The 27711-nt window shown below is 43.1% G+C and overlaps 1 protein-coding gene across 1 annotated transcript in view; it reads right to left on the bottom strand.

Moving 5' to 3' along the window:
• FARSB (phenylalanyl-tRNA synthetase subunit beta) overlaps positions 1-27711 on the bottom strand; it is a 907972-nt gene that overhangs the window by 342542 nt on the left and 537719 nt on the right. Inside the window, exon 14 of the mRNA XM_044070366.1 lies at positions 2525-2553. Within this exon, the coding sequence (XP_043926301.1) occupies positions 2525-2553 (29 nt within the window). The remainder of the gene's footprint in view (positions 1-2524; positions 2554-27711) is intronic.

Genomic DNA, 27711 nt, shown 5'->3' with positions numbered 1-27711 from the left:
AAATTTTTCCCCCTTTTTTTTTTTTGGGGTTTGGAAATTTTTAAAAGAAAAAAGGGGGGAAAAAAAAAAATTTTTAAAAAAAATTAAAAAAATTTTTTTTTTGGGGGGGGGCCTTTGGGGAAAATTTTTCCCCGGGCCCTTTAAAAATTTTGGGGGGGGGAAATTTTTTTTGGGGGGAGGGTGGGGGGAAAAAAAAAAAAATTTTTTTTTTTTCCAAAAAAACCAAAAAAGAAAATTTTTTTTTTTTGGGGGTTTTTTTAACAAAAAAAAAGGGAAATTTCCCCCTTTTTTTTTTAAAAAATTTTTTTTCCCCCCCCCAAAAAAAAAATTTTTTTTTTTGGGGGGAAAAAAAATTTTTTTTTTTTCCCCCCCAAAAAAAAAAAAGGGGGGAAAAAAGAACCCCCCGCGGGGGCCCCGGGTTTTTTTTTTGGTTGAAAACCCCCCCCCCGGGGGAAAAATTTTTTCCCCTTTTTCCCCTTTTTTTTGGGGGTTTTTCTTTGGGGGGTTTTTTTAAAACCCTTTTGGGGCCCCCCCGGGGGGGGGTTAAAAACTTTCCCTTTGGGGAAAAATTTTTTTTTTTTAAAAACCTTCCCCCCCCTTTTTTAAACCAAAAAAAATTTTTTTTGGGGGTTTTTTTAAAAATTTCCCCCCCTTTTCCTTTTGGGGGAAAAGGCCCCGAAAAAACCCAAGGGGGTTTTTTTTGGGGCCCAAATAAAAAAATTTTTTTGGGGTTTTTTTTTGCCCCCAAAAAAAAAAAAAAATTTTTTTTTTTTAAGGGGCCCGGTTTTTTTTTTCCCCCCTTTTAAATTTCCCCAAAAAAAAGGGGTTTTTCCCTTTTGGGGGGGAAAAAAACCCCCCAAAAGGTTTTTAAATTTTTTTAAAAAATTTTGGGGGGCCCGGAACCCTTTTTTCCCCGGGGGTTTAAAAGGGGGGGAAAAATTTTTTTGGGGGAAAAAAAAATTTTGGGAAAAAAACCGAAGGGGCCCCCCAAAAAAATTCCCCCTTTTTTTTTGGGAAAAATTTGGTTTTTAAAATTTTTTGGGGGGGGTTTTTTGGGGGGAAAAAAAAGGGGGCCCCCCTTTTTTAAAAAAAGGGGGGGGTAAAATTTTTTCGAAGGGGGGTTTTTTTCCCCATCGGGGGAAAATTTTTTTTGGGCCTTTTTTTTGGGGGGGGGGGGGGGGTTTTTAAAAACCCTTTTTGGAAATTTTTGGGAAGGGGGGATTCCCTTTAACTGGTTTTTTAAAATTTTTGGGGGGCCCCCAAAGGGGGGGAAAAAAAGGGGGGGGCCCAAAGGGGGGGGGGGTCCCTTTTTTTTTCCCCCCTCCCGAAAGGGGGGGGGGGGCCTGGAAAACCCGGGCCCCCCCCCGGGGTTTTGGGGGGGGGGCCCCCCGGGAGGCCTTTTTTTGGGGGCCCCCCCCCCTTTTTCTTTCCTTTTTTTTTTTCCCCCTTTTTTCCCCCCAAAATTTAAAAAAACCCCAAAAAAGGGGGGCCCCCCTTTTTCCTTTTGGGGGGCCCCCAGCCGGGGGCCGGGAAAAAAGGGGGGGGGGGGGTTTTTTTTTTTTTTGAAAAAAATTTTCCCTTTTTAAAATTTAAAAAAATTTTTTTTAAGGGAAAAAGAATTTTTTTAAATTTTTTTTTAAAAAAGGGGGGGGTAAAAAAACCCCCCCCCCCAAAAAGGGGGGAAAAAAAGGGGGGGGGTTTTTTCCCCCCCAAAGGGGGGGGGGGAAAATAACCCTTTTTTCCCCCCCCCCCCCCCTTAAAAATTTTTTCCCCCCCTTTAAAACCCCCAAAAAAAAAGGGGGGTAAAAAAAACCTCCCAAAAAACAAAAAACAGGAAAACCCCCCCGGGGGGGGGGGGGGGGGCCCCCTTTTTTTTAAAAAACCTTATTTTAAAAAAACTTTTCAAAAAAAATTTTAAAAAAAAACCCAAAAAAAAAAGGGGGGGCCCAAAAGGAAAAAAAAGGAAAACCCCAAAAAACCCCCTCTAAAAAAATTTTTAAAAAAAATTTTCCCCCCTTTTCCCCAAAATTTCCCAAAAAAAAAAAAAGGGGGTTTTAAAAAAGGGGGAAACCCCGGCTGGAAAAACCCAAAAATTTTTTCCCGGGAAAACCCCCGGAAAAAAAACCCCCCCCAAAAAGGGAAAAAAAAAGGAAAAAATTTAAACCCCCCCAAAAACCCCCTTTTAAAACCCCCCTTTTGGGGTTCCCCCCCGGGGGGGGGGGCAAATTAAAGAAAATTTTTTTACCTTTAAAAAAATTTTTTTTTTTAAAAACCCCCCCTTTTTTTTTTTTTTTTTTAAAAAAACCCCCCCCCTTTTTTTTTTTAAAAAACCCCCCAACCCCCCAAAAAGGGGCCGGCCCCAAAAAAAAAAAATTTTTTTTTGGGGGGGAAAAAAAAACCAAAAATTTTAAAAAAGGGGGCCCAAAAAAAAAACCCCCCCCGGGTAAATTGCCAAAATTTTTTGGGAAAGGGGGAAAAAAAAAACGGGCTTTGCTTTAGATGTCCGGGGGAATTAGCACGGGACAGTCTGTCAGCAATGTCTTCTTTAGAACACTGAAACAGCACACAAAATATACCACTTTCAAATAGGCAACTTTATGGCAAAACAAAAAAGCAGGAAAGAAATGCAAGTGATTAAAAACAGAGAGGGGGAAGAACTTGTGTATAAGTTACTTACCGTAACAGTATATCTTTAAAGGCAGATCACTGTAATCGTAAATCATAACCTTTGGATTTGCCCATCTTGTGTCATTTCTTTGGCCAGAACTTCAACAGTAGTGGTACATTGTCTTCAAGTAATCTGGACTGGTTCTTCTGCCCTGTGTAGGTACAGATGTAGATGACATGAGACACTGTTATATATCCTAGATTGCTCCTCATTATCTTTGGTTCACTCAGCCTATATTCCTTATATGGATGATGCCTGTGGTACATGAATGACTGAAGTAACAAACTACAGAATACACTAAAGAATGTTTGTATAACCTTGGTAATATGAATGAAAGATAGCTCTTAAAACCATAAATCAGTTCAACTATAATGTACACAAAAAACAACGTTATGTACTCACAACAATAAATCTGTGTTGTCCTATTTTCATCTGATTCAACAAATGGTACTTGGATCTGACTTGGAACCAGCCTTGGCATCTCCAAGTCTTTGGATCCAGGGCTCTGACTCCTTCCCTACCCATAATTCCCTCACCATCCTCAAAATGCCTCAGATCAAATCTGTTCAATGTAAGAAAATATATAACCAATAATAATACTGCAGTTAAATAAAACATAACCCAACAGGAAACTAAGGTGAAAGGCGCCATACAAATAGTAAGGTAACTAGCTTGTTGAGCTTAGAGAGAAGCAGACACCCATAGAAGCTACCTGTTCTCCAAGGAGCTGTAAGTAACAATTTGGAGGGGGATGGTAGGAGGGTTGCTGAACCAGATGAAAATAGGACAACCCACAGATCTATCATTATGATGAGTACATAACATTTGCATAAAACGTTGTCCATTTTCATATAATTCAACAAATGGGACAAAATCCCTAGCTACATAATTCCCCGGGTGGAATTAAATAAGGATGTTACTGAGAAAGTACAGCTGTGTACACTTACCATAAATGCAGATGTTCGAGTGTAGTCACTGTTGCAGTCATTACATTTCAGTTATCTGCTTGCAGTAGCCCTCAGTCGGCCTGATTAACAAAGTCTTGGGTCCTACGTCAGTTGCTGTCTCTTCTTCCGTGACGTCAGGTCGTCAGGGGTATAAAACATGCAGCCGACGTCATTACATCAGATGTCAGGTGCCCCCCTAATGGGAAGCAATTCTTCTTCTTCTTCTTTTGGCTGCTCCTGTTAGGGGTTGCCACAGCAGATCAACTGTTTCAATTTCTTCCTGTCCTCTGTATCTTGCTATGTCACACCAACCACCTGCATGTTCTCTCTCACCACATCCATAAACCTTATCTTAGGCCTTCCTCTTTTCCTGTTACCTGGCAGCTTCATCCTTAGCATCTTTTCCCAATATACTCTGCATCCCTCCTCAGCACATGTCCAAACCAACGTAATCTTGCCTCTCTGGCTTTGTCTCCAAACCTTCCAACCTGGGCTGACCCACTAATATACTTATTCCTAATCCTGTCCATCCTCATCACACCCAGTGCAAATCTTAACATCTTCAACTCTGCCACGTCAAGCTCTGACTCCTGCCTTTTTGTCAGTGCCACTGTCTCCAAACCCATATAACATAGCTGGTCTCACTACCCTCTTGTAGACCTTCCCTTTCACTCTTACTGGTACTCGTCTGTCACAAATCACTCCTGACGCTCTTCTCCACCCACTCCATCCTGCCTGTACTCTCTTCTTCACCTCTCTTCCATACTCACCATTACCCTGAACTGTTGATCCCAAGTACTTAAACTCATTCACCTTTGCCACCTCTACTCCTCCCTGCATCCTTACCATTCCTCTATCCTTCCTTTCATTCACACACACATATTCTGTCTTAGTCCTGCTGACCTTCATTCCTCTTCTCTCTAGAGCAAATCTCCACCTCTCCAGGGTCTCCTCCACCTGCTCCCTACTCTCACTACAGATCACAATGTCATCTGCAAACATCATAATCCACGGGGACTGCTATCTGATCTAGTCTGTCAACCTGTCCATCACCACTGCAAATAAGAAAGGGCTCAGAGCTGATCCTTGATGCAATCCCACCTCCACCTTAAATGCATCCGCCACTCCCATAGCAGACCTCACCGCTGTTGCACTACCCTCGTACATATCCTGTACCACTCTTACATACTTCTCTGACACTCCCGACTTCCTCATACAATACCACAACTCCTCTCTAGGCACTCTGTCATATGCTTTCTCTAAATCCACAAAGGCACAGTGCAACTCCTTCTGATCTTCTCTGTACTTCTCCATCAACACTCTCAGAGCAAACATCGCATCTGTAGTGCTCTTTCCTGGCATGAAACCATACTGCTGATCACTAATCATCACCTCCCTTCTTAACCTAGCTTCTACTACTCTTTCCCATAACTTCATGCTGTGACTGATCAGTTTAATCCCTCTGTAGTTACTACAGCTCTGCACATCACCCTTATTCTTAAAAATTGGTAGCAAAACACTTTCTCCATTCCTCGGGCATCCTCTCACTTTCCAAGATTTCATTAAACAATCTAGTTAAAGACTCCACTGCCATTTCACCTAAACACCTCCATGCTTCCACAGGTATGTCATCTGGACCAACAGCCTTTCCGTTCTTCATCCTCTTCATAGCTATCCTTACTTCCTCCTTGCTAATCCACTGCACTTCATGATTCACTATCCGCACATCATCCAACCTTCGCTCCCTCTCATTCTCTTTATTCATCAACCCCTCAAAGTACTCTTTCCATCTGCTCAACACACTCTCCTCGTTTGTGAGTAAGTTTCCCTCTATCCTTTATCACCCTTACCTGCTGCACATCTTTACTGGCTCGGTCCCTCTGTCTAGCCAATCGGTACAAGTCCTTTTCGCCCTCCTTAGTGTCCAGCCTTTTATACAACTCTTCATACGCCTTATCCTTAGCATTCGCCGCCTCTCTCTTTGCCATGCACCTCATCACCTTATACTCTTGCCTACTTTCTTTATCTCTTTGACAATCCCACTTCTTCTTCACCAACCTCTTTCTCTGTATACTCTCCTGTACTTCTTCATTCCACCACCAGTTCTCCTTGTCCTCCTTCCTCTTTCCAGATGTCACACCAGGCACCTTTCTAGACATCTCTCTTACTAGCTCTGCTGTAGTTACCCAGCTATTCGGTAATTCTTCACTGCCACCCAGTGCCTGTCTTAACTCTTCCCTGAACATCACCTCACAATTACCCTTTTTCAATTTCCACCATTTGATCCTTGGTGCTGCCCTCACACTCATCTTCCTCTTCTTGATCATCAATGTCATCCTACAAACCACCATCCTATGCTGCCTAACTACACTTTCCCCTGCCACCACTTTACAGTCTCCAATCTACTTCAGACTGGCCCTTCTACATAAGATATAATCCACCTGTGTGCATCTTCCTCCACTCTTGTATGTCACCCTATGCTCCTCCCTCTTGTTAAAATACGTATTCATCACAGCCATGTCCAACCTTTTCACAAAATCCACTACCATCTGGCCTTTTGCATTCCTTTGCTTAACACCATACCCACCCATTACTTCCTCATCCCCTCTGTTCCCTTCACCAACTTGCCCATTGAAATCTGCTCCAATCACTAGTCTCTCACCCTTGGGTACAGTCATCACCACTTCATCTAACTCACTCCAAAATTTTTCTATCTCATCCATCGCACTCCCAACTTGTGCTGTATATGCACTAACAACATTCATCACTACACCATCAATTTCCAGCTTCATAAACATCACTCTATCCGACACTCTTTTTACCTCCAAAACACTCTTAGCATACTGTTCCTTCAGGATAAAGCCTACGCCATTTCTCCTCCCATCCACACCATGATAAAACAATTTGAAACCGCCTCCGATACACCTAGCCTTGTTCCCCTTCCATCTGGTCTCTTGCACACACAATATACCAACCTTCCTTCGGTCCATCATATCAGCTAACTTTCTCCCTATACCAGTCATACTGCCAACATTCAAAGTTCCGACCCTCACTATCACAGTCCTAGCCTTTACCTGCTTTCAGGCATGCTTAATGGGAAGCAATTAAATCTATAAATATACAAGGTTATACCTCAAACCAAAAAGCTTTTAAGCAGTGAAATGGAGAGAAGAGGTATAGCCAAAAGAAGTCAGGGGGCGGGAGGGTTACCAGGACTGCAACAGAGAATACACTCGAACATCCACATTTATGGTAAGTGTACACAACTGTACTATGTTCTTCGTGTTTCACTGTTGCAGTCATTACATTTGAGGTAGATTCCCAAAGCTAAGGATGGGAGGAGGAATTTAGATAGCATTAAGACCAGCTATAAGGCCCTGCAAAACTGCAGTGGCAAAGCCATCTCTGGATTTAGCGAAAATTGGCAAATGGTAATGCTTGGTGAAATTATGTACATAACTCCAGGCAGCAGTTTCTAGGATGTCCCTGGTAGGTACGCCTCTGAGAAAGGCTGTAGAGGTAGATGCAGCCCTGGTTGAGTGGGGTCTGACCCCCTGTGGGATAGGTTTTCAATGGTGCTTATAGCAGAAATGAATACAATAGACTATCCATTTGGAAATGGTTTGCTTTGAAATAGCCTTCCCCTCTGTCCCTGCAGCAATTGACACCAGCAGTTGTTCAGGTTTCCTTTGAGGTTTAGTCCTGTCCAAGTAGAATCTAAGTTGTCTGTACACATCTAAGGTGTGCAGTATCCGTTCCCCTTTGTTCTGTGGATTAGGAAAGAGGGTTGGCAAATGAATGGACTGATTAAAGACCACACTGGATATCAACTATGGCATGAAAAAGGGATTGGTCCTGAGGGACACCCTGTCCGCATGAAAGATGATGAAAGGCTCCACTGCCACAAGGGCCTGTAATTCAGATGCCCTTCTTGCTGACGTGATGGCTAAAAGGGAAGCTGTTTTCCAAGAAAGGAATTTTAAATCTGCCGTAGCAACTGGCTCGAAAGGAGGAAGGGTGAGTTTCTCCAATACAAAGTTAAGGTCCCAGGCTGGGGTTGGAGCTCTCCTGGGTGGTCTCAAATGTTTGGCCCCTCTGAGGAACTGCTTGAGCAGTGGATGAGAGAAAAGGGGAGGGTCTGTGTTATAATGAGCTGAAATGGCTGAGGCGTGAATTTTTACTGAGGAAAAAGACAGGCCCTTGTGAAGCATGTCAGTTAAGTATTGTAAAAACTGAAATAAATTGGGCACTGCTGTGCTCATCCCTTGAGACTGGTTCCAGGCACAGAATCGAATCCTTTCCATTTTTCAGCATAAGATTTTCTAGAACTAGGCCCCCTAGCCTCTAAAATGATATCCATCACTGGTTTACTGAGGGATGGTAAAGGAGAGCTTAGATAATTAGGCAGGCTGCTAGGTTCAGTGTTTGAAACTAAGGGTGCGGAATCTGGTTCTCCTGCTGAGACAGCAGAGTAGGAGTCTGAGGCAGGTGCCATGGGGCGAACAGCGACACACTGCGCAGGAGGGGGTACCAGTGTTGGCGTGGCCAGACTGGTGCAATCAAAATCATCCTTGGCTTGTCTTGTTTGATCTTTAGTAGTACTCTGGAGAGCAGAGGCAGAGGAGGAAAGGCATAAACTGATAGGTTTTTCCAGCTGAAGGACAGAGCATCCACTTTCCAAGATTGTCTGTGGGGAGTTCTTGCGCAAAATTTTTCCAATTGCTAGTTCTGGGGGGAGGCAAACAGGTCTATATCTGGGCTCCCCCATTTGCTTGTCAACATGTTGAAAATCCTTGGTTCCAGTTTCCACTCGTGTGGATCCATGAGGTTTCTGCTTAGTCCGTCTGCCAGTGTATTTAGTTTTCCTAGCAGGAAATGAGCTTGTAGATGCACTTGGTAGATCAAGGCTGTGTTCCACAATGCCATGGCTAGTCTGCAGAGGGGGTAAGAATGTGTACCCCCCTGCTTGTTTATGTACCACATAACAGTGGTGTTGTCCGTCTTTACCATTAATTGTCCTGGAAGAATGTGGTCCTTGAAGGCTGTCAGAGCATACTGTACAGCTATCATTTCTTTATGATAAATGTGAAGGTGCATTTGAATTGGGTTCCATTTGCCCTGAATGCACTTCCCTGCCAGGTGCGCCCCCCCATGCTTAGTCTGATGCGTCTGTTGTTAGGGTTTGGGCGGCAGGGGTTACTGTGAATGGTAGTCCCTTGTTTTGGTGGCAGGTAATGACGTCGGCTGCATGTTTTATACCCCTGACGACCTGACATCACGGAAGAGACAGCAAGAGACATAGGACCCAAAACATTGTTGATCAGGCCGACTGAGGGCTACTGCAAGCAGATAACCCAAATGTAATGACTTGCAACAGTGAAACATGAAGAACATCATCACAGTCAAAGGAGGAATAAGCTCTGGATTGTACATCTAGTTTATAATGAGACACAAAGGTATGCACTGTAGACCGGATAGCAGCTGCACAAATCTCATCAATAGGAAACTGATAATGAAAAACTGTAAAAGTTGCCACTGCTCTTGTTGAATGAGCTGTCAGTTTCTTAGAAAAGGTCACACCCAATTTTTCCTAAACAAAGGAAATACAGCTTGATAGCCATCTTAAAAGAATGACTTTTCAGACAGACACCCTGTCCAAGTTTTGATTTGGATAAAGCAATGCATAGCTGGTCTGATTTTCTGAATTCTTTAGTTCTATGGAAGTAATCTAAGTTGTCAATGAACAGCAAGTAAGTGCAATGCATACTCTGCTTCGTAAGAAAATTTTGGAGAGAACACTGGTAAATTAATGGACTGAATTATGCTGGATTCGGATGCCACCTTAGGAAGGAAAAATGGATTTGGTTTTAGGAAAACCCTGTCCTTGTAAAAGACCAAATATGGTGGTATACATGATACAACCTGTAGTTCTGAAATTCTCTTGGCAGAAGTAGATGCCATCAAAAAGATAAATTTTCCATGTCAAGAACTTTAGAGTCACAGAAGCTGCTGGTTCAAAAGGGGGGTTGTGAGAGAGCCTGAAGCATCACTGTAATATCCCATGGAGGGAATTGTTGTCATACTGGAGGTCTAAGAAGAAAGCTTCCTTTAAGAAAGGCTTTAGATACCTTTAATGAAGCTATGGGAGTCTTGTTATGGCCTATCTAAAAATTAGAAATGGCTGTCAGCTGAACTTTGATTGTAGAGAAACTAGAACATTTTTGGCATAATTCAGACAGGAATTCTAAAACAGAGGGAAGGAATGCAGAGAAGGGATCCAAACCATTCCCCATAGCCCAGAAAGAAAATCTTTTCCATTTGTTTTGGTGCACTCTTCTGGTACTAGACTTTTATGAGGCAAAAAGGATATGAACTACATTTTCTGAAAACCTGATGTCCCTGGCCATCATTAGAAATGGGAGTAACCAAGTGGTTCATTTCAGGATTTCTAGGTCCAAGAGAGGATTCCCAGAAAGATAAGAGATGAGATATGCGTCCAGATGGATAGGATATGAGATCTGGCCTCTAGGCCAGCGTCCAGGTGGACAGAGAAGGCAAATTATGGGCAATGAGGATCATTTTGGCCTTGCATGTTCTGGCTTTTTGAATGAATTCCGGAAACAGAGGGAAGGCATAAAAGACAACCTGGGTCCAACTGGAGATCAGATAGTGTTAAATGACTTAAAAATCAATGGCAATATCTGGATTATGCAGCCGGATAAAGGAGGTGGACTTGTTATAATGAATTTGTTTGATTACAATCAACAGTTGACAAATATATTGTATGATGATGCGTACATAGAAGTTTCAATTAATGAAATTAATATTTCTTACTCTAGAATTGATTACATTCTTGAAGATATGCTGTGGCAAGGGCAGATAATCAACCAAGCATATTTATATATGCAAGTGAATAATCCCAAGATTCCAATAATGTTTGGAGCACCCAAATTACATAAAAATTTGCAAAGTCCACCAATGCGTCCTATAGTAGATGGAGGTGGTTCTAAAACATATTATATAGCAAAATATATTGATGCAACATTAAAAGGAAAGATAAAAAGTCTAGAATACATTTGTAGAGACTCTTGGGATTTTCTCACTAAGGTCAACAGCTTAAACATTAATGATATGGATAAGATTATGTTTATCACTGTGGATGTGAAAGATTTGTTTACTTGTATACCTCATCAGTTAGGTATCACTTGGTTTTCTGATTTTTTCTTTGAGATCGTACCAATACCTCAAGATCAGCTCAATGCCCTGGTTGATTTATTAGACTTGGTATTAACTAATAATTATATCTTTCACGATGGCCAATATTTCAAACAAATCAAGGGGGTAGCGATGGGCTCTCCTGTGGGTACATTGTATGCAAATGTCATCATGGCAGTATGGGAAAAGAGATATTTATTTCCATCAGAATTCATGCAGCATGTACAGCTATATAGTCAATTCTTAGATGATTTGTTTTTTATCTGGAAGGGACCAGCAGAATTGGTTGAGGTATTTATAAAATATACAAATGACACCACGGAATTTTTGTCTTTCACTTATGAAATTGGAATTGATAGTATAGCTTATTTGGATATTTATTTACAGAAGGATATAATCTATAATTCTTTAAAGGCAAATATATATCGTAAAAAAACTTATTCTAATAAATTTTTGCATTTTGATAGCAACCACCCTTCGCATATAAAAAAAGCAGTTCTAAAAGGCCAACTGGTCCGAGCGCACGTATGGTTACAAAATTTGATGAATTTGTGAATGAATGCCAATTTATAGCAAATATGTTTTTAAATAGGGATTATCCACAACAGTTTGTTGATGGAATACTTAATGAAGTTATAATAAAAAGAACCAAAGGGTTTTATAAACCATTGCTAGCAAACATAGTAATTGGCAGTGTCAGTCAGCAAGAACCTACAGTTCTTAATGAACACACAGTAATGGTACAAAATAATAACAGTAGTAATTCCGGTACCGCCAACAATGATAGACATACTACAAAAAGCAATTTGGCATTCATCACTACTTATACACAAGATTCTGAATACATAAAAGGTTTAGTCATGAAAAATTGGATATTATTCAGGGGTGATACCCAACTGGAAAATATATTGGGGAAGCAGCCTTTAATTATATATAAAAGGGACAAAAATTTAAAGGACTGGTGTAATATGTGCCCAATATCAGATAGTTTCAATAATGGAGGTATGAGGAAATGCAATATGTGCAATGTGCAATTATTGCTCGTATATTATAGAAGGTGAATATGTGCATATTAATGGGATCAGTGTAAAAGTAAAAGGAAAATATAATTGTAATGTTTCTGGAGTGGTATATGTTGCAATATGTGGACAGTGTCCAGCCTATTATGTAGGAAAAACTGAGCGTAAATTAAAACAAAGCATATACGAGCATGTTTATGATATTGGTAGGAAGTCAACTAATAATGCTTTATTCAGGCATATAATGCACAATGATGTGCACAAATTTGGTTTCACAGTACTGGAACAAGTACGGCCATCTCCTAGAAGAGGCCCATGGAAATTAATACTAGAGTCAAAAGAATATTGGTGGCAGGTCTATTTGAATGCCACACAATTTCCAGGACTGAATGATTCCATCTCCGTTACCAGTATACTAAAACTTAGAGCTTTTAATAGATGATGTTTATCTATTATATTCATATAGTTCACACATTTTATTATATTATTATTTTACATATATAAATTAATTCACAAGTTAGTTTGTATATGAATATATGCATACATTATAAAATTAGGTGGAAATATATACCACTTAGTAGTGAATTTATTCGCATTTAAATATTTTACATTTTTTAGGTATGTTTTAAAATATAATGTATTTATACACAGTATATAAGTTTGAGTTTATGTTTTGTAATGGTCGAAATGCATCACATAGAAGGACACCGTAAGCTGAAAAGGTACATACTAATGCTAAATTATTAATGAGCTATATCATTATTGGCTAATTAAATAATTGCCAATATGCCTATAAGGTTTATAAAGTGATGCAATGTGGGTTTTAAAATTGTCTGATGAAGGCTAGTATTATACAGCCGAAGGCGCTTACCATTTTATAATAAAAGCTTTGGATTTCAATTCAAAGGTGGTCCGGCACTTGTTATTGTGCTACTGGATTTATTGTTAAACAGTCACAGCCCTTAAGGCCAAACAACATGCCTGATACACTTGTAATAGGTGACTCCATAGTCAGACACACTGACATCCCGCTCACCAGACTGAACAAGGAAAAGGTTACAGTAAGCTGCCTGTCGGGCGCTAGAATCCGCCACATAACACAAGCACTCAGGTCACTCCAAAGCAAGTACAAATATGACTCAGTCATTGTCCATGCCGGTGTGAATGACCTGAGACGTACCTCCCTGGACTACATGAAAAGAGACATAGAGGAGCTCTCTGATTATGTAGCCCAGGCCGGTATGACCCTGACCTTGAGCAGCATCTTACCCTCACCAAGAATGATGCCACAGTACAAAGACAAAATGATCAGCTTTAACAATTGGCTCAATTACTGGTGTCATTCTAAGGGGATCCAATGTCTGTCTGCTTGGGATGACATGCTTGACAAGCCACGCTGCTTCACAAGGGACGGCTTGCACCTGTCACCCCTGGGCTTCCGGATATTGGCCAAGGCTCCTGCCACCCCCATAGTGCCTTTTTTAGGCAAGGCTCAAAAGACAAACCCACCTCCCTAGAAAACACAAGTGGAAAAAAACTAAGGGTAATGCTGCTCAACGCCAGAAGTCTAAACCTCAAGATGCACGCTCTCGAAGCCCTCCTCAGTATGGAGAACATCGATGTCTGTGCAGTGACTGAAACCTGGTTCAAGGCTCCTGAGAGAACCCCAGCACTACCAGGTTATACCTCATATCATGCTTTTCGGCCTCAAAACTTGGACCGAACCACAAAACGAGGGGAAGTATCCATATTCATCAAAGATACCCACACCTCCAGGTTAGTGGCAATGCACGAAGCATCGGAGACCATCCATGTGCAACTAACCATAGGCAAAACTGCCCTACAGTTTGTAGCATGCTACAGACCACCCTCTCAAACTCAGAAACCCCACTCAGCCTTCCTGAAGACACTGGAGAGTATAAATGTCTCTCCAAATACCATCATATTGGGAGACTTCAACTACCCAAACATAGACTGGGAGCATTACTCAAGCTCCAACACCCTAGCCCAAAGGTTCCTAGAATTCATAAACTCAAATGCAATGAAACAACTAGTCACCACTCCCACAAGAGGAGATAATATACTAGACCTGATCATCACAAACATGGGGACACAATGCTCCACACCGGAAGTATACCCCTCATTGGTGAGATCAGACCATAAATTAATCTCACTGGAAATCCACATCCCGCCCCCCCCCCCCGCACAAAAGACCACAGTGAAGAAATTCTCAAAAGCTGACTTCACACTTCTTAAGACTGAAGTGGTATCCTTCAAGGCCCCTGGGCCAGTGGAAACCACAGCCCACACCACTGAATCCTTTATAAACGCTTTCTACGGACACCTTCAAGAATGCATGGATCATGCAATCCCAAATAAAACCAAGACCCATTCCCCCAAAGGCAGGCGTCCTGTCTGGTGGACCCCAACCATTAACAAGCTTTACAACAGGAGGAGGAAGCTACTACATGTCAGAGCAAAATCCCCAAAAGGGAAGGCATCTCTGATCAGTACTAGCAAAAAACTATGATCACTCATAAAATCATCCAAGGCCAACTTTGAGAGAAAAATCGCAAAAGACACTAAAGACAATCACAAGGCCTTCTTTAGTTATGTTAGAAACCTGAGTGGAAACTCCCAGATATGCTCAGAGTTAGTCCAAAATGACAAACACTACACTGAACCCACAGACATTGCCAACATACTGGCAGACAGGTTCAGTGGAAATTTCTCCCCCCCCCCGTCCCCCAAAAGGAGAAATCTACCCCAGCAGAGTGTAGCCTCCCTGACATCTCAGATGCGCAGGTGAGAGCCGCCCTCTCCAAAGCTAAAAACACAGCATCAATGGGACCAGACGGTGTCCCGGGTTGCCTGCTACATGAACTCCAAGAGGAACTAAACCCGCACATAAGGCTGCTGTTTAATCTTAGCCTTACTACAGGATACGTACCCAAAGAATGGCATACAGCAACAGTGGTCCCACTCCACAAAGGAGGTGCTTCTATGGACCCTGGAAATTACCGCCCCATAAGCTTGACGAGCCTGGTCTGCAAAGCTATGGAGAGGATCATTATGGAACTCATAAACAAAGACATTGGGGATCTACAGACACTGGATCCTACCCAATTCGGCTTTGTCAAGGGCAGATCCTGCCTTCTGAACCTGGTCGACTTTTTTGAAACAGTCACTAAAGGCCATTGATGAGGGTAAGGCAGTTCACACAGCCTACCTTGATCTTGCAAAAGCCTTCGACACAATACCCCACTCAGGCATCATAGACAAGCTCACCAGCTTAAATGTAAACCCATATGTCATAAGATGGGTTGCAAACTGGCTCAAGGACAGAACCCACAAGGTCAGAATTGCTGGAGCCATGTCAGACTCTAAGCCAGTCACAAGCGGTGTCCCAAAGGGCTCAGTCCTGGGACCCCTCTTGTTCGGCATTTATTTTTCTGAGGTGCAAGCAAACACAGGAGGATTGTGGCTGACAAAGTTCGCAGATGACTGCAAACTGGGCGCCATAACTGATACTCCAGCGGACACAAGCATCCTTCAGAAAGACCTCATAGAAATGGATAACTGGTGCCAGAGCCATGGCCTTAAACTGAACGCCAAAAAATGTATAGTCATACCCTTTGGGAAAAACAAAGCACCGACAAATTACCACATAGGTGGTAATCCATTAAGTACGGAAGAAGTAATCAGGGACCTAGGGACCCAAGTTGACAGTAACCTCTCATTTGACACTCACATTGCCAAGGTGGTTAGGAAGCCCTTCTATATCACCCACCTTATCATGAAAGGATTCACATCTAGATCAAGAGAGGTCATTGTGCCCCTATACTCTTCCCTTATCAGGCCCATAATGGAGTACAATGCCCCATTTGGGATGTACCTTACCAGACACCTGCAGCAGTTAGAAAGACCCCAAAAGTACCTCACCAAGAGGATCAAGGGTCTCAAACATATGTCATATGCTGCCCGGCTGAAGAAACTCCAGCTCTATTCAGTCGCATACCGCCTACTCAGAGGCGATCTATGCCTGACGTACAAGGCCATGTCCAATCCGGAATTAATGGACATGCTCCACCTCAGAAAATCCAAATCCACCAGAGCCATGAGAGCGAGAGATTTGAACCTCAACACAGAAATAAATAGGACATGCTGGAGGGACAGATTCATAACCCAGAGGCTCCCTACACTCTGGAACAGAATCCAAGTCCATGTTAGGCAGAGCCCCTCACTGACTCTCTTCAAGAGAAATCTTGACAAGTGGATGGGAGTTCGTAGGTTTACCCCGGGGGTCATCTCTGTGTCACTACTAGACAGAGGCACAGTAAACTAAACCCTAAATGGGCACAGTATTCTCATTCCAAGGGGTGGCGAAAGCCACACACACTCTGGCTAGGCTTATAAATGCCCTAGGGCAGATAGCCTAGTATGAACCTATGAACAGCTAGCATCTCTTTTTAATTGATATGTAGATGCATTTGGGTTGAGGACCATGTGCCCTGAATGCATCTTCCTGCCATGTGGGCTCCTCAGGCATAATCTGATGCATCCGTTGTTAGTGTCTGCCTGGCTGGGGGTAATGTGAATGGCTGTCCCTTGTTTTGGTGACAAGCTTTTGCCCACCATCGAAACTCCTGTTGCAGGCAGGGAATGAGAGTAATCATTGTTTCCACCCTGTGGCAATGTTGAGTCCAAACACTTTTTAGGTACCATTGAATTTTCCTCATATGCAGTCTTGCATATGGAATTAGTAGGATGCAGGATGCCAAGAAGCCCAAAGCCTGCAGAATTTTTCTTGCAAATAACTGGGCTGCTCTTGCCAACATTTTGAAATAGGTAGTCAGTTGCCTTTGTTTGTTTGGCATGAGATAAGCCATCTGGGCAGTTGTATTTAAGCTTGCACCCAGGAATATTATCTCTTGAGAGGGTACTAGTTTTGATTTCTTTACGTTGACTGTGCACCCTAGGCATGTTAGAAGTCTTTTCACAAACGCCAGATGCTGTAGAAGAATGTCCTTGTTCTCTACTTGAATTAGGCAGTCGTCCAAGTAAGGATATATTTGTATTCCTCTTTGTCTGCAGAATGCAATTACTGGTCCCAGGACACAGTAGATAAGCCAAAGGGCAGTGCAAAGAATTGGTAATGCATTGATCCAGCCTTGAATCTGAGGTATCTTCTGCATAACTGTGATTGGGACATGCAGGTATGCCTCTTTTAGGTCTAGAGTCACCAGCCAAGCGTTCTTGCCCAGCATGGGCAGAAGCTGCTGCAAAGTCATCATCTTGAATTTTGGTATATCCAGGAATGTGTTCAGAATAGATAGGTCCAGTACTGGTCTCCAGGTCTTGTCCTTTCTGGTACCAGGAACAGTCGAGTAAAATCCTTGTCCCTGCTCTTGCTCTGGTACTTGTTGAATGGCCCCCATGTCCATGAGGGATGATACTTGATTTTGTGCCTCTACTCATTGATTTTTTGGCAGATCTGGCCAGCCGTTTGCCTTTGGCAGTGTATGGAAATGGAACTTGTACCCTTGTGACATGATATTTAGAACCCACTTGTCCTGGGTTATAATGTGCCAATTTTAAGAAAAATGTGCTAAGTTTCCTCCTAAAGGTGATGCCAGAAGATAAGTGTTTGGTGCAGGCAGGGGGAAGTCATTGGGACGGTTTCCTGTACGGTTGTGATTTGTCTTCTCCAACTTTGGAGGTAGAAGCACCCCATTGCTTTGACCTGTAGAATCCTTGCGCCTGGGATCTGACTCTAGGGCGTCTGGATCTGCCCCTTTGAGGTCTGTCTGACACAGGAAAGGACCAATTCTTTGTAGGCCAGTGTCTACTAAACCTAGGTGGCTGTACTTGTAAAAATTCTTTGACAGTTTGCATAGATTTAGCTTTGTCCTCCATTTTCTTTAACACCTCCTCTGCCTTAACACCAAACAAAGTATCATGCTGTAAAGGTGCATCTAATAATTTAACTTTGACATGATCAGGCAGACTTTGTTCCTTTAACCAAGCATACCTCCTAATTACAGAACCTGTAACTGCAGCCCTGCAGGAGGCCTCCAAAGAATCAAAACCACATTGCAAAGTATGCTTTCCAACTTGTTCAGCTGCATGCAATAAATCCTGCATTTCCTTGTTTTCTGCACATTCAGAGTTTAATAACATTTTCTGTTTAAATGCCATGACATGTTGCTGATATTTGAGCATATGAACCTGACAGTTTAAGGCCCTTATAGCCTAGGTAGCAGATGTGTAAACCTTTTTCCCCATCTATCCAGTGTCCTAGAATCTCTGTCAGAGGGGGTAGGGTTTTTTGCAGCGGAAGCCTTAAAGTACAGTTTTGTACCTACCATAAATGTAGATGTTCGAGTGTTCATCCTGCTGCAGTCATCACACTTGGGTTATCCTGCCATCAGGTGGTCCTGCAGTTGGCCTGAATTCCAAAGTCTTGGTCCGGCGTCGGTTGCTGTTGCTTCTTCCCTGACGTCATTGTGCCAGGGGTATATAAGAGGCATCCAACGTCATTTTCTTCAGTTTTTCTTGCCCCAGATGTCAGGTGCCCCCAATAGGTAGGCAAAATATATATATATAGCTAGATAAAAATAAAACAATACCTTCAGGCACAAGCAAATACACCACAGAGGTTGTATAGGATAGAGTGGTATAGATAAGTTCAGCTAGTTCAGAGGGGATGGAGGGAGGGTAACCTGGACTGCAGCAGGGTGAACACTCGAACATCTACATTTATGGTAGGTACAAAACTGTACTATGTTCATCGTGTTACCCTGCTGCAGTCATCACACTTGGGTTGAATCCCAAAGCTAAGGATGGGAGGTGGAGTTAAACAGGGTTAGAAGAAGCTAGTAGGCCCTGCAAAACTGCAGTGGCAAAACCAGCTCTTGTCTTAGAATATAGAGATAAGTGATAGTGTTTGGTGAAGGTGTGCACTGAACTCCAAGTTGCAGCTTCCAGAATATCCTTGGTTGGCACTCCCCTGAGAAAGGCTGCTGATGTAGCTGTAGCCCTGGTGGAGTGGGACCTAATGTTAGCAGGTACCGGTTTCCCATGATGCGTGTAGCAGAAACGTATGCAATGCCCTATCCATTTAGAAATGGTCTGTTTTGAGATAGCTTTTCCTTGTGATCCTGTAGCATGGGCTACAAAGAGCTGGTCAGATTTTCTGAAAGCCTTAGTTTTATCCAAGTAGTAACGTAATTGCCTGTGAATATCCAAAGAGTGCAGGAGTCTTTCTCCTTTGTTCTGGGGATTTGGGAAAAAGGTGGGCAAATGAATGGTTTGGTTTAGGGCCACACTGGATACCACCTTTGGCATAAAGGAAGGGTTAGTTCATAGAGAGACTCTGTCTTGATGAAAAATGAGGAAAGGTTCCACTGCCATTAGTGCCTGTAGCGCTGAGACTCTTCTAGCTGAGGTTATTGCTAGTAGCAGGGCAGTTTTCCATGAAAGAAATTTTAAATCAGCTGAAAAAGCTGGTTCAATCTTGGCCTTTACCCTGGTTCCAGGCGCAAAATCTTTTCCATTTGTCAGAATAGGTTTTCCTGGTGCTGGGCCTCCTGGCCTCCAGAATGACATCCATAACAGCTTTGGATAGAGGTGTTGGCTGGTTGTTTAGGTAATTTGCCATGCAGCCAAGTTTAAAGTCTTGAGCTGGCTGTGTAGAATCTGATTGTCTTGCTGGGTGAGCAGGTGAGGAATTTGTGGTAAAATCCATGGTGGGCCGTGGGCCATGTACCTTAGAATTGGATACCAATGCTGGCGTGGCCAGTCTGGTGCAATGAGTATCATTTGTGGTCTCTCTAATCTACCTTTGCTAGAAGAGACAGTGGAGGAAAGGCATACACTGTTAATGTTTTCCAACTGAATGAGAGGGCGTCCACTTTCCAAGCTTCTGGATGGAATGTCCTTGTGCAAATTTTTTGAAGTTGGTAGTTTTGGGGGCTTGCAAACAGATCTATGTCTGGGCGTCCCCATTTCTGAGCTATCATTGCAAATACTTGTGGATCTAGTTTCCACTCGTGTGGATCCATGATGTTTCTGCTTAGGTCGTCTGCCAATGTGTTTTTCTTTCCTGGCAAGAATTGTGCTTGTAATTGAACCTGGTAAGACAGTGCAATGTTCCACAAGGTCATTGCTTGCCTGCATAGAGGGTAGGAATGTGTGCCCCCTTGCTTGTTTATGTACCACATTACTGTGGTATTGTCAGTCTTTATTATTAGTTGTCCTGGGTGTAAGAGGTCCTTGAAAGCTGTTAGGGCATTCTGTACTGCTAGCATTTCTTTTTGATTGATATGCAGATGTCTCTGATCTGTAGTCCATTTGCCCTGAATGCACTGTCCTGCCATGTGTGCACCCCAGGCATAGTCCAATGCATCTGTTGTCATAGTTTGCCTGGCTGTGGGTAAGGTGAAAGGCTGACCCTTGTTGAGGGAGGTGACATGGCCTGTGCCCACCATAGAAACTCCTGTTGAAGGCAGGGAATGAGTGGTATCATTGTTCCCAAGCTGTGGCTGTGCTGAGTCCATATGCTTTTCAGGTACCATTGTAATTTCCTCATATGCAGTTTTGCAAATGGTATTAGTAGTATGCAAGATGCCATGAATCCCAAGGCCTGGAGAATTTTTCTTGCAGGGAGTTGGGTCTTTGTTGCCATTATTTTGAAATATTGAGTCAGCTGTTGTTGCTTGTCTGACATGAGGTAAGCCATCTGGGCCATTTTATTCAAGCTGGCACCCAGGAATATTATGTTTTGTGAGGGCACTAGTTTTGATATCTTTTCGTTTACTGTGTACCCTAGGCAACTTAGAAGGTGTTTGACAAATGCCAGATGCTTTAAAAGAATGTCCTTGCTTTCTGCTTGAATAAGGCAGTCGCCCAGGTATGGGTATATTTGAATTCCTCTGTCTGCAGTATGCAATTACTGGTGCCAGGCATTTTGTGAAGACCCTGGGCGCAGTAGATAAGCCAAAGGGCAGTGCAGAGAATTGATAATGCGTTGAACCTGCAATGAAGCGGAGGTATCTTCTGCAATTTTGTCTGATAGGGACATGCAGGTATGCCTCCTTGAGGTCCAACGTTACCAGCCAAGCATTCTTGCCCAGCATGGGAAGAAGCTGCTGTAGTGTTAGCATCTTGAATTTTGGTACTTGCAGATAGGTGTTCAGAACTGAAAGATCCAGAATGGGTCTCCATGCTTTGTCCTTTCTTGGGACTAGAAAGAGTCTTGAGTAAAATCCTTGTCCTTGCTCCTGTGTAGGTACCTGTTGAATGGCTCTCACGTCCATGAGAGCTGTAATTTGTTTTTGTGCCTCTGCCTATTGATTTGGTGGCAGGTTTGGCATTCCTTTTTTCCTTGGTAAGGTATGAAAGTGGAATCTGTATCCTTGAGAGACAATGTTTAGGACCCATTTGTCTTTTGTGATGATGTGCCAGTTGTCTGCAAAAAATGGTAATTTTCCTCCCAAGGGAGCTGCCAGGAGAGATTTGCTTGGTAGTTTGAGGACTGAGTCATTGTGTTTGTCTTCTGCTAGCTTGGGGCCTGTCTTCCCCTCCTTTCTGGGTAGCAGTACCCCATTGGCGAGGTTTGTAAGGGCCTTGTGACTGACCTCGGCCCCTTGGGTGTCTGTATTTGCCTCTCTGTGATCTGTCAGAAGCTGGAAAGGACCAGTTTTTCGTTGGCCAATTTCTGCTAAAACGAGGGGGTTGTACCTGCAAAAAATCCTTGACAGTCTGCATAGACTTTGCCTTATCCTCCATTTTCTTTAAAACCTCTTCTGCTTTGACACCAAATAATACATCCTGTTGTAAAGGTGCATCCAATAATTTTGCTCTAACATGATCAGGAAGGGTTTGTTCTTTTAACCAAGCATGTCTACGTATGACAGAGCCAGTAACAGCTGCTCTACAGGAAGCTTCCAATGAATCAAATCCACATTGTAAAGTATGTTTGCCCACCTGTTCAGCTGCATGCAACGGATCCTGCATTTCCTTGAATTCAGACTGTTCAGTATGTGTGCTCATTTTTTGTTTTAATTGAGACATTAGGAATTGCTGATATTTCAGCATGTGAAACTGACAATTTAATGCTCTCATAGCCAGAGTTGCTGAGGTGTATATTTTCTTTCCCGATCTATCTAGGGCTCTGGAGTCCCTTTCAGAGGGCACAGGATTTTTAGCCAGAGAAGCTTTAGCTCCCTTAGGACCCTGGGAAATTGTTTCTGGGTCAGCCACAGGGCTTTTATAAAGGGATTTGTATGAGTCTATCTGTCTGGTTTGGCTGGAGCAGGAGGTAGAGAGTCTGGATTTAGACTAGACTCCAAGTAAACATCATCCACAATATCTAAAACTGGAGGGATAGCAAGAGGTTTGTGCTGGGGTAGTAAAAGAAACTCTCGGAGCCTTTTCTTAGAATCAGAGCAGTCCTGGTCTTCCCAGTGGAAATGTTCCCTTATGGTATGTAAAGTTTCCCCAAAGGAGTAATCTTTAAGGGAGATGCTGAGGGAATACAGTCTTCAGCATCAGAGTCTTCATAAGGTTGAAAAGTGTAATCCTGTTCCTCAGAAGAATCTGAGGAAACTGAAGCCTGGTCAGAGGAAGCATAATCCTCCTCTTGTCTTGGTCTTTTATCAGGAGGGGGATGGGAACCTAGGGTAATCAAGTCTTCGGCCATCTTAAGCATCTGTTTCTTAGGCATGGGGCCTTGAACTGTAGACTGATGTACAGTCTTCTTTGGTTTTAAAGGAGTTTTAAGCTTAGCATAAGATTTAATGGTGAGTGTAGTCGGTCTGAAGACACCTTCTGCAACCGGCGTTCCACTGCACCGGGGTCTACTTCTGCTCCGGTGTCGGAAGGGCCTAATGAAGATGGCTGCGTCGGCCTAGTAGACTCCGCTTGAGAATCCGCAGCTGTCTGGGGTTCCAGTTCTGCGGTCGTCAGGGGCTGCGTAGGTGCCTCACTGAAAACCAGAGAACCGGGGACAGGCCCAGCAGAAGCCTTGGAGTCTGGCCTGTTCCTAGGCTGCTTATCTTTATCCTTGCGTTTTTTATGCATGCCGGTCGCCACTGCTCCGACGGCATGAAATAATTAAATTTCCTACCAAAGTAGTGTCGTGCGAAGTCAAAACGGCGTTTGATATTAAACCTAGCACAAAACCGACAACCTGTGACGTCGTGGTCTTGGCCTAGGCATGGAATACAATAGGACTGGAAGTCCTTATGAGGTATTTGCTTCCCACAAGAAATGCAATTGTTAACTTCTTCTGACATCGGACGGAGGCAAGAAAAGGTTCCCCAACGAGGTATTTAGCTTTATTGAAGACTTCGGACTGAAATTCGAATAGAAAATCTCAGGCGTCGGCCGACCGGCACTTGCGAACTGCTTCTGCTGTGGGCACCGCGCAGCAAGAAAGACTGAAGAAAATGGTGTCGGATGCCTCTTATATACCCCTGGCGCAATGACGTCAGGGAAGAAGCGACCAAGACTTTGGAATTCAGGCAGACTGCGGGACCGCCAAACGGCAGGATAACCCAAGTGTGATGACTGCAGCAGGGTAACACGATGAACATCTCCTTTGGGACCCTGTGAAATAGTTTCTTGTTCTGCAGCAGGGTTTTTAAAAAGAAATTTATGAGAGTCAGGAACCCTGTAATATCTGTCAGGCTTAACAGGAGCTGGAGGTAAAGAGTCAGGAGTAAGACTACACTCCGAGAACACATCATCTACAATATCTAACACAGGTGGACTGGCTAGTGGCCTGTGTTGAAGTAGTAAAAGGAAATTCCTGAGTCTCTTTTTATATTCTGAAAAATCTTGGCTCTCCCAGTGGAAATGCTCCCTCATGGTATGCAAGGTTTCCCCAAATGAATAGTCCTCTGGAGGAGAAGCTGAAGGTATAGATTCTTCAGCATCAGAATCCTCATGGGGGGGGGGAGAGATTATTCCTGATCAGAAGAGGAATCAGAAGAAATAGAAACTTAATCTGAAGATTCATAGTCAGTCTCTTGCCTAGGCCTCTTATCAGGAGAGGGATGGGAACCCCTGATCAAGGCAATTAAGTCTTCGGCCATTTTGAGCATCTGTTTTTTGGGCATAGAGGCCTGTCCATGTGGCTCTTGAGTTTGTTTCTTTGCTTTAGGAGGTGCTTTAGTCTTTGCCTTTGAAGCTGAGGTTGGTTTAATGTAAAGATGTTTAGGTCTGAATACACCCTCAGAAGCTGGTGCTTGCTCAGCGGCTCCGGACCCATCTGAAGGAATAGTATCCGAGGCTCCAATACCTTGAGTTTTCAGCAGCACAGCCGACTCCACGTGGGAGTCGGTAGCGGCCTGCGACTCTAAAGTAGCGGGCATCAGGGGTTGCGAAAGTGCCTCATTGAGAACCGGTGAACCGGCGACTGGCTTAGGAGAAGCTTTGTCGTGTGTTTTGGGCCTCGGTTGTCTATCTCTCTCCTTTTCTTTGCGTTTTTTGTGAACTCCGGTAGATGGATGGCTATCTGACGACATTTCTGGATTATTAAACAGGCATCCAAAATAGTTTAAAGCAAAATCATACAGACGCTTAATAGTGCGTTAGTTAAATCTAGCACAAAACAGACAACCAGCAACGCTGTGATGAGGGCCTAGGCAAGGAATACAGTAAGAATGAAAGTCCTTATGAGGTATTTGCTTTCCACAAGAAATACAATTATTAACTTTTTCTGACATCGGTCTGGAGCAAGAAAAAAAGTTTCCCCAATGGGGTACTTAGCTTTATTGAAGACTTCGGATCTGAAACTGGAACACGAATATCTCAGGAGTCGGCCGACCGGCACTTGCGAACTGCTTCTGCTTCGGGCACCGCGTGGCAAGAAAGACTGATGAAAATGGCATCAGCCGCATCTTTTATACCCCTGACGACCTGACGTCAGGGAAGAGGCAACAACAGCCGAAGCAGGACCCAGGACTTTGGAATTCAGTCCGACTGAGGGCAACCTGCCAGCAGGATTACCCAAATGTAATGACTGCAACAGTGAAACACGAAGAAAGTACAGTTTTGTACCTACCATAAATGTAGATGTCCGAACAGGATAGCATCTGCAGTCCTAACAAATGGGTTGTCCTGTCGTCAGGCAGCCCTTCGGTCGGCCGGATTCCAAAGTCTGGGTCTGGCCTCGGCTGGTGTCGCACTTCACCCGACGTCATCTCTGCTGGTCTTTGGGCATAAAGGCATCAGCCGACGCCATTTTCCTCAGTGTTTCTTGCCCCAGATGCCAGTTGCCCTCTTGGAAAACTAAATTTTGGGTAAATGCCAATGTTTCCAAAAAAAATAGTAGGCAAACACAAAAAATAAGCATGTATGTACATATATACAATCAAATACACCATAAGAGATCCCCCCCTAGCTAGCTATTAGGAGGGTAAATACCCTAGGAGTACCACAGAGGGGAAGGAGGGTGGGTAATCCTGACTGCAGATGCTATCCTGTTCGGACATCTACATTTATGGTAGGTACAAAACTGTACTATGTCCTTCAAGGATGCATCTGCAGTCCTAACAAATGGGTAGAATACCATAGCCAAACTAGGGGAGGAGGAAGAAGAATTATGGTGTAGTTAGGATCCCTTGCAATACAGCAGTGGCAAATCCTGCTCGGGATCTAGAGTATAGAGGTAAGTTGTAATGCTTGGCAAATGTATGCACGGAGGTCCAAGTAGCCGCCTCAATAATGTCCTTGGTAGCCACTCCTCGTAAGAAAGCTGTGGTCGTGGCTGTAGCCCTTGTAGAGTGAGGTCTTATGTTCTGTGGAATTTGCTTTCCATGGTAGGAGTAACAGAATCTTATGCAATTTCCTATCCACTTGGAGATTGTTTGGAAATTGCTTTTCCTTCCCTTCCTGTTGCATAAGCTACTAAAAGCAGGTCAGTTTTTCTATTGCCCTTGGTTCTGTCCAGGTAGTAGCGCAACTGTCTATGTACATCCAAGGTATGCAGCAGTCTTTCCCCCCTGTTCTCTGGATTGGGAAAGAAGGTAGGTAGGTGGATTGCCTGGTTTAGAGACACTCTGGATACCACCTTAGGCATAAATGTAGGATTAGTTCTCATGGACACTATCTTGATGGAAGATTAGGAAGGGTTGTACTGCCATTAAGGCCTGTAGTTCAAACCCTTCTTGCTGAAGTAATTGCCAGTAGGAAAGCAGTTTTCCAGGATAGGTGTTGAAGATCTGCTGTTGCTGCTGGTTCAAATGGAGGGAGTGTCAATTTTTCTAGCACAAAGTTCAAGTCCCATGCTGGTAATGGTGGTTTCCTAGGAGGTTTTACATTCTTGATTCCTCTGAGGAACTTCCTGAGTAGAGGATGTGAGAAGACAGGGGATCAAGCTGTATTCTGCAGAAATAGCTGATGCATGTATCTTGATGGAGGAATAGGACAGGCCTGTATGGAGAAGCTCTGCCAAGTACTCCAGGATGTTAGCAATATCTATCTTTGACACATCTTTTCCTCTTTCAGTACTCCAAATGACAAACCTTTTCCATTTTCCTGCATAGTTCCTTCTTGTTGAAGGTCTGCGGGCCTCAAGGATAATGTCTTTAACCCTTTGGGATAAATCTGGGTTAGTTGCTGTTATGTAATATTCCAGGCAGTCAGTTGTAGAGTTTTTAGGTTTGGATGCATGATGTTGTAGTCGTTCTGAGTTAACATCAAAGGCATCAGGGGTAGTGTCCACGTTCTCCCCCGAGACATGCTCCTCAGCAATGGATACCAGTGTTGTCTTGGCCAATTTGGAGCTATCAGAATTATCCTTGGACGTTCCTCTTTGATTTTCAGTAGTACTTTGTACATCAAAGGAAGAGGTGGAAGTGCATATGCTGTCAGGCCTTTCCAACTGAAGGATAGAGAGTCCACCTTCCATGCAAGTGGGTGGTATGTCCTTGTGCAGAATTTCTTGAGCTGGTGATTGAGTGGGGATGCGAATAGGTCTATTTGTGGCATTCCCCATTTCTTTGTGATGGCCTTGAAGATGTCCGGGTGTAGCATCCATTCGTGAGCATCCGAGGTAGTTCTGCTTAACTCATTCACTCCAGAGCAGCTCAGGAAAAGCTGCCTGCTGAATTCCACCATAGGAACAACAGAGCAGCCTGAGCTCATTTTCAGAAAATCCATTTGTAATACTATACAGAAAACAAATGCTCATAACTCTTTAACTATAAGAGATACACTAAAAATGTAAACGCGAAAGTTGTTCAGCAGACACTGACCTTTCCAACAGTGTAAATGTTGATAGTGCATATCAAAGTCATAATGAAATATTTGGCAAAGAATGCTGATATTGTGCAATTTTTTTAATTTTTTGGAAAAGCAAAGCACAATATCTTTGTCTATGCACCACACAGACCCATACAATTTGAATTTAATTTGTTAGTATGAATGTCAGCTTTAAAATGATACTTTAACCATAACTGTGTGACACTCCTTTCATGAGATATTCACAGAAATATGATTAGTATATTATTTCTCATAATTGATAAATAAACAAAGCATAATATCTCATCACCTGTAACAGACAGAGCCTACATATCAGTGTAGAAGTTGTGCATCTGAATGTCAGCTTCAAAATGACGCATCATTTGTGTGATTACCATGCTCCCTCGCAAAGATATGGGCATAATAATGAGAAGTATTGTAAATGTATAATTTTCATATTTGTACAAGAGTAAACAAACTGTGATATCTGTACGTGTGTACAGTGCCTAGACACAGTTCTTTTACCATGATGTAAGGAGTAACACTGTCTTCAAAATTATGCATTACTTCACACAATGTGGTGCTCCCTTGCAAAGTTATTTACCAAAATATG

This window comes from Protopterus annectens, chromosome 4.part1 (genome assembly GCF_019279795.1).
Source record: "Protopterus annectens isolate FY-2018-M chromosome 4.part1, PAN1.0, whole genome shotgun sequence".
Classification (NCBI taxonomy): Eukaryota; Metazoa; Chordata; order Ceratodontiformes; family Protopteridae; genus Protopterus; species Protopterus annectens.
Note: the sequence above shows the minus strand (reverse complement) of the source record. Positions and strands in the feature narration are given on the sequence as shown.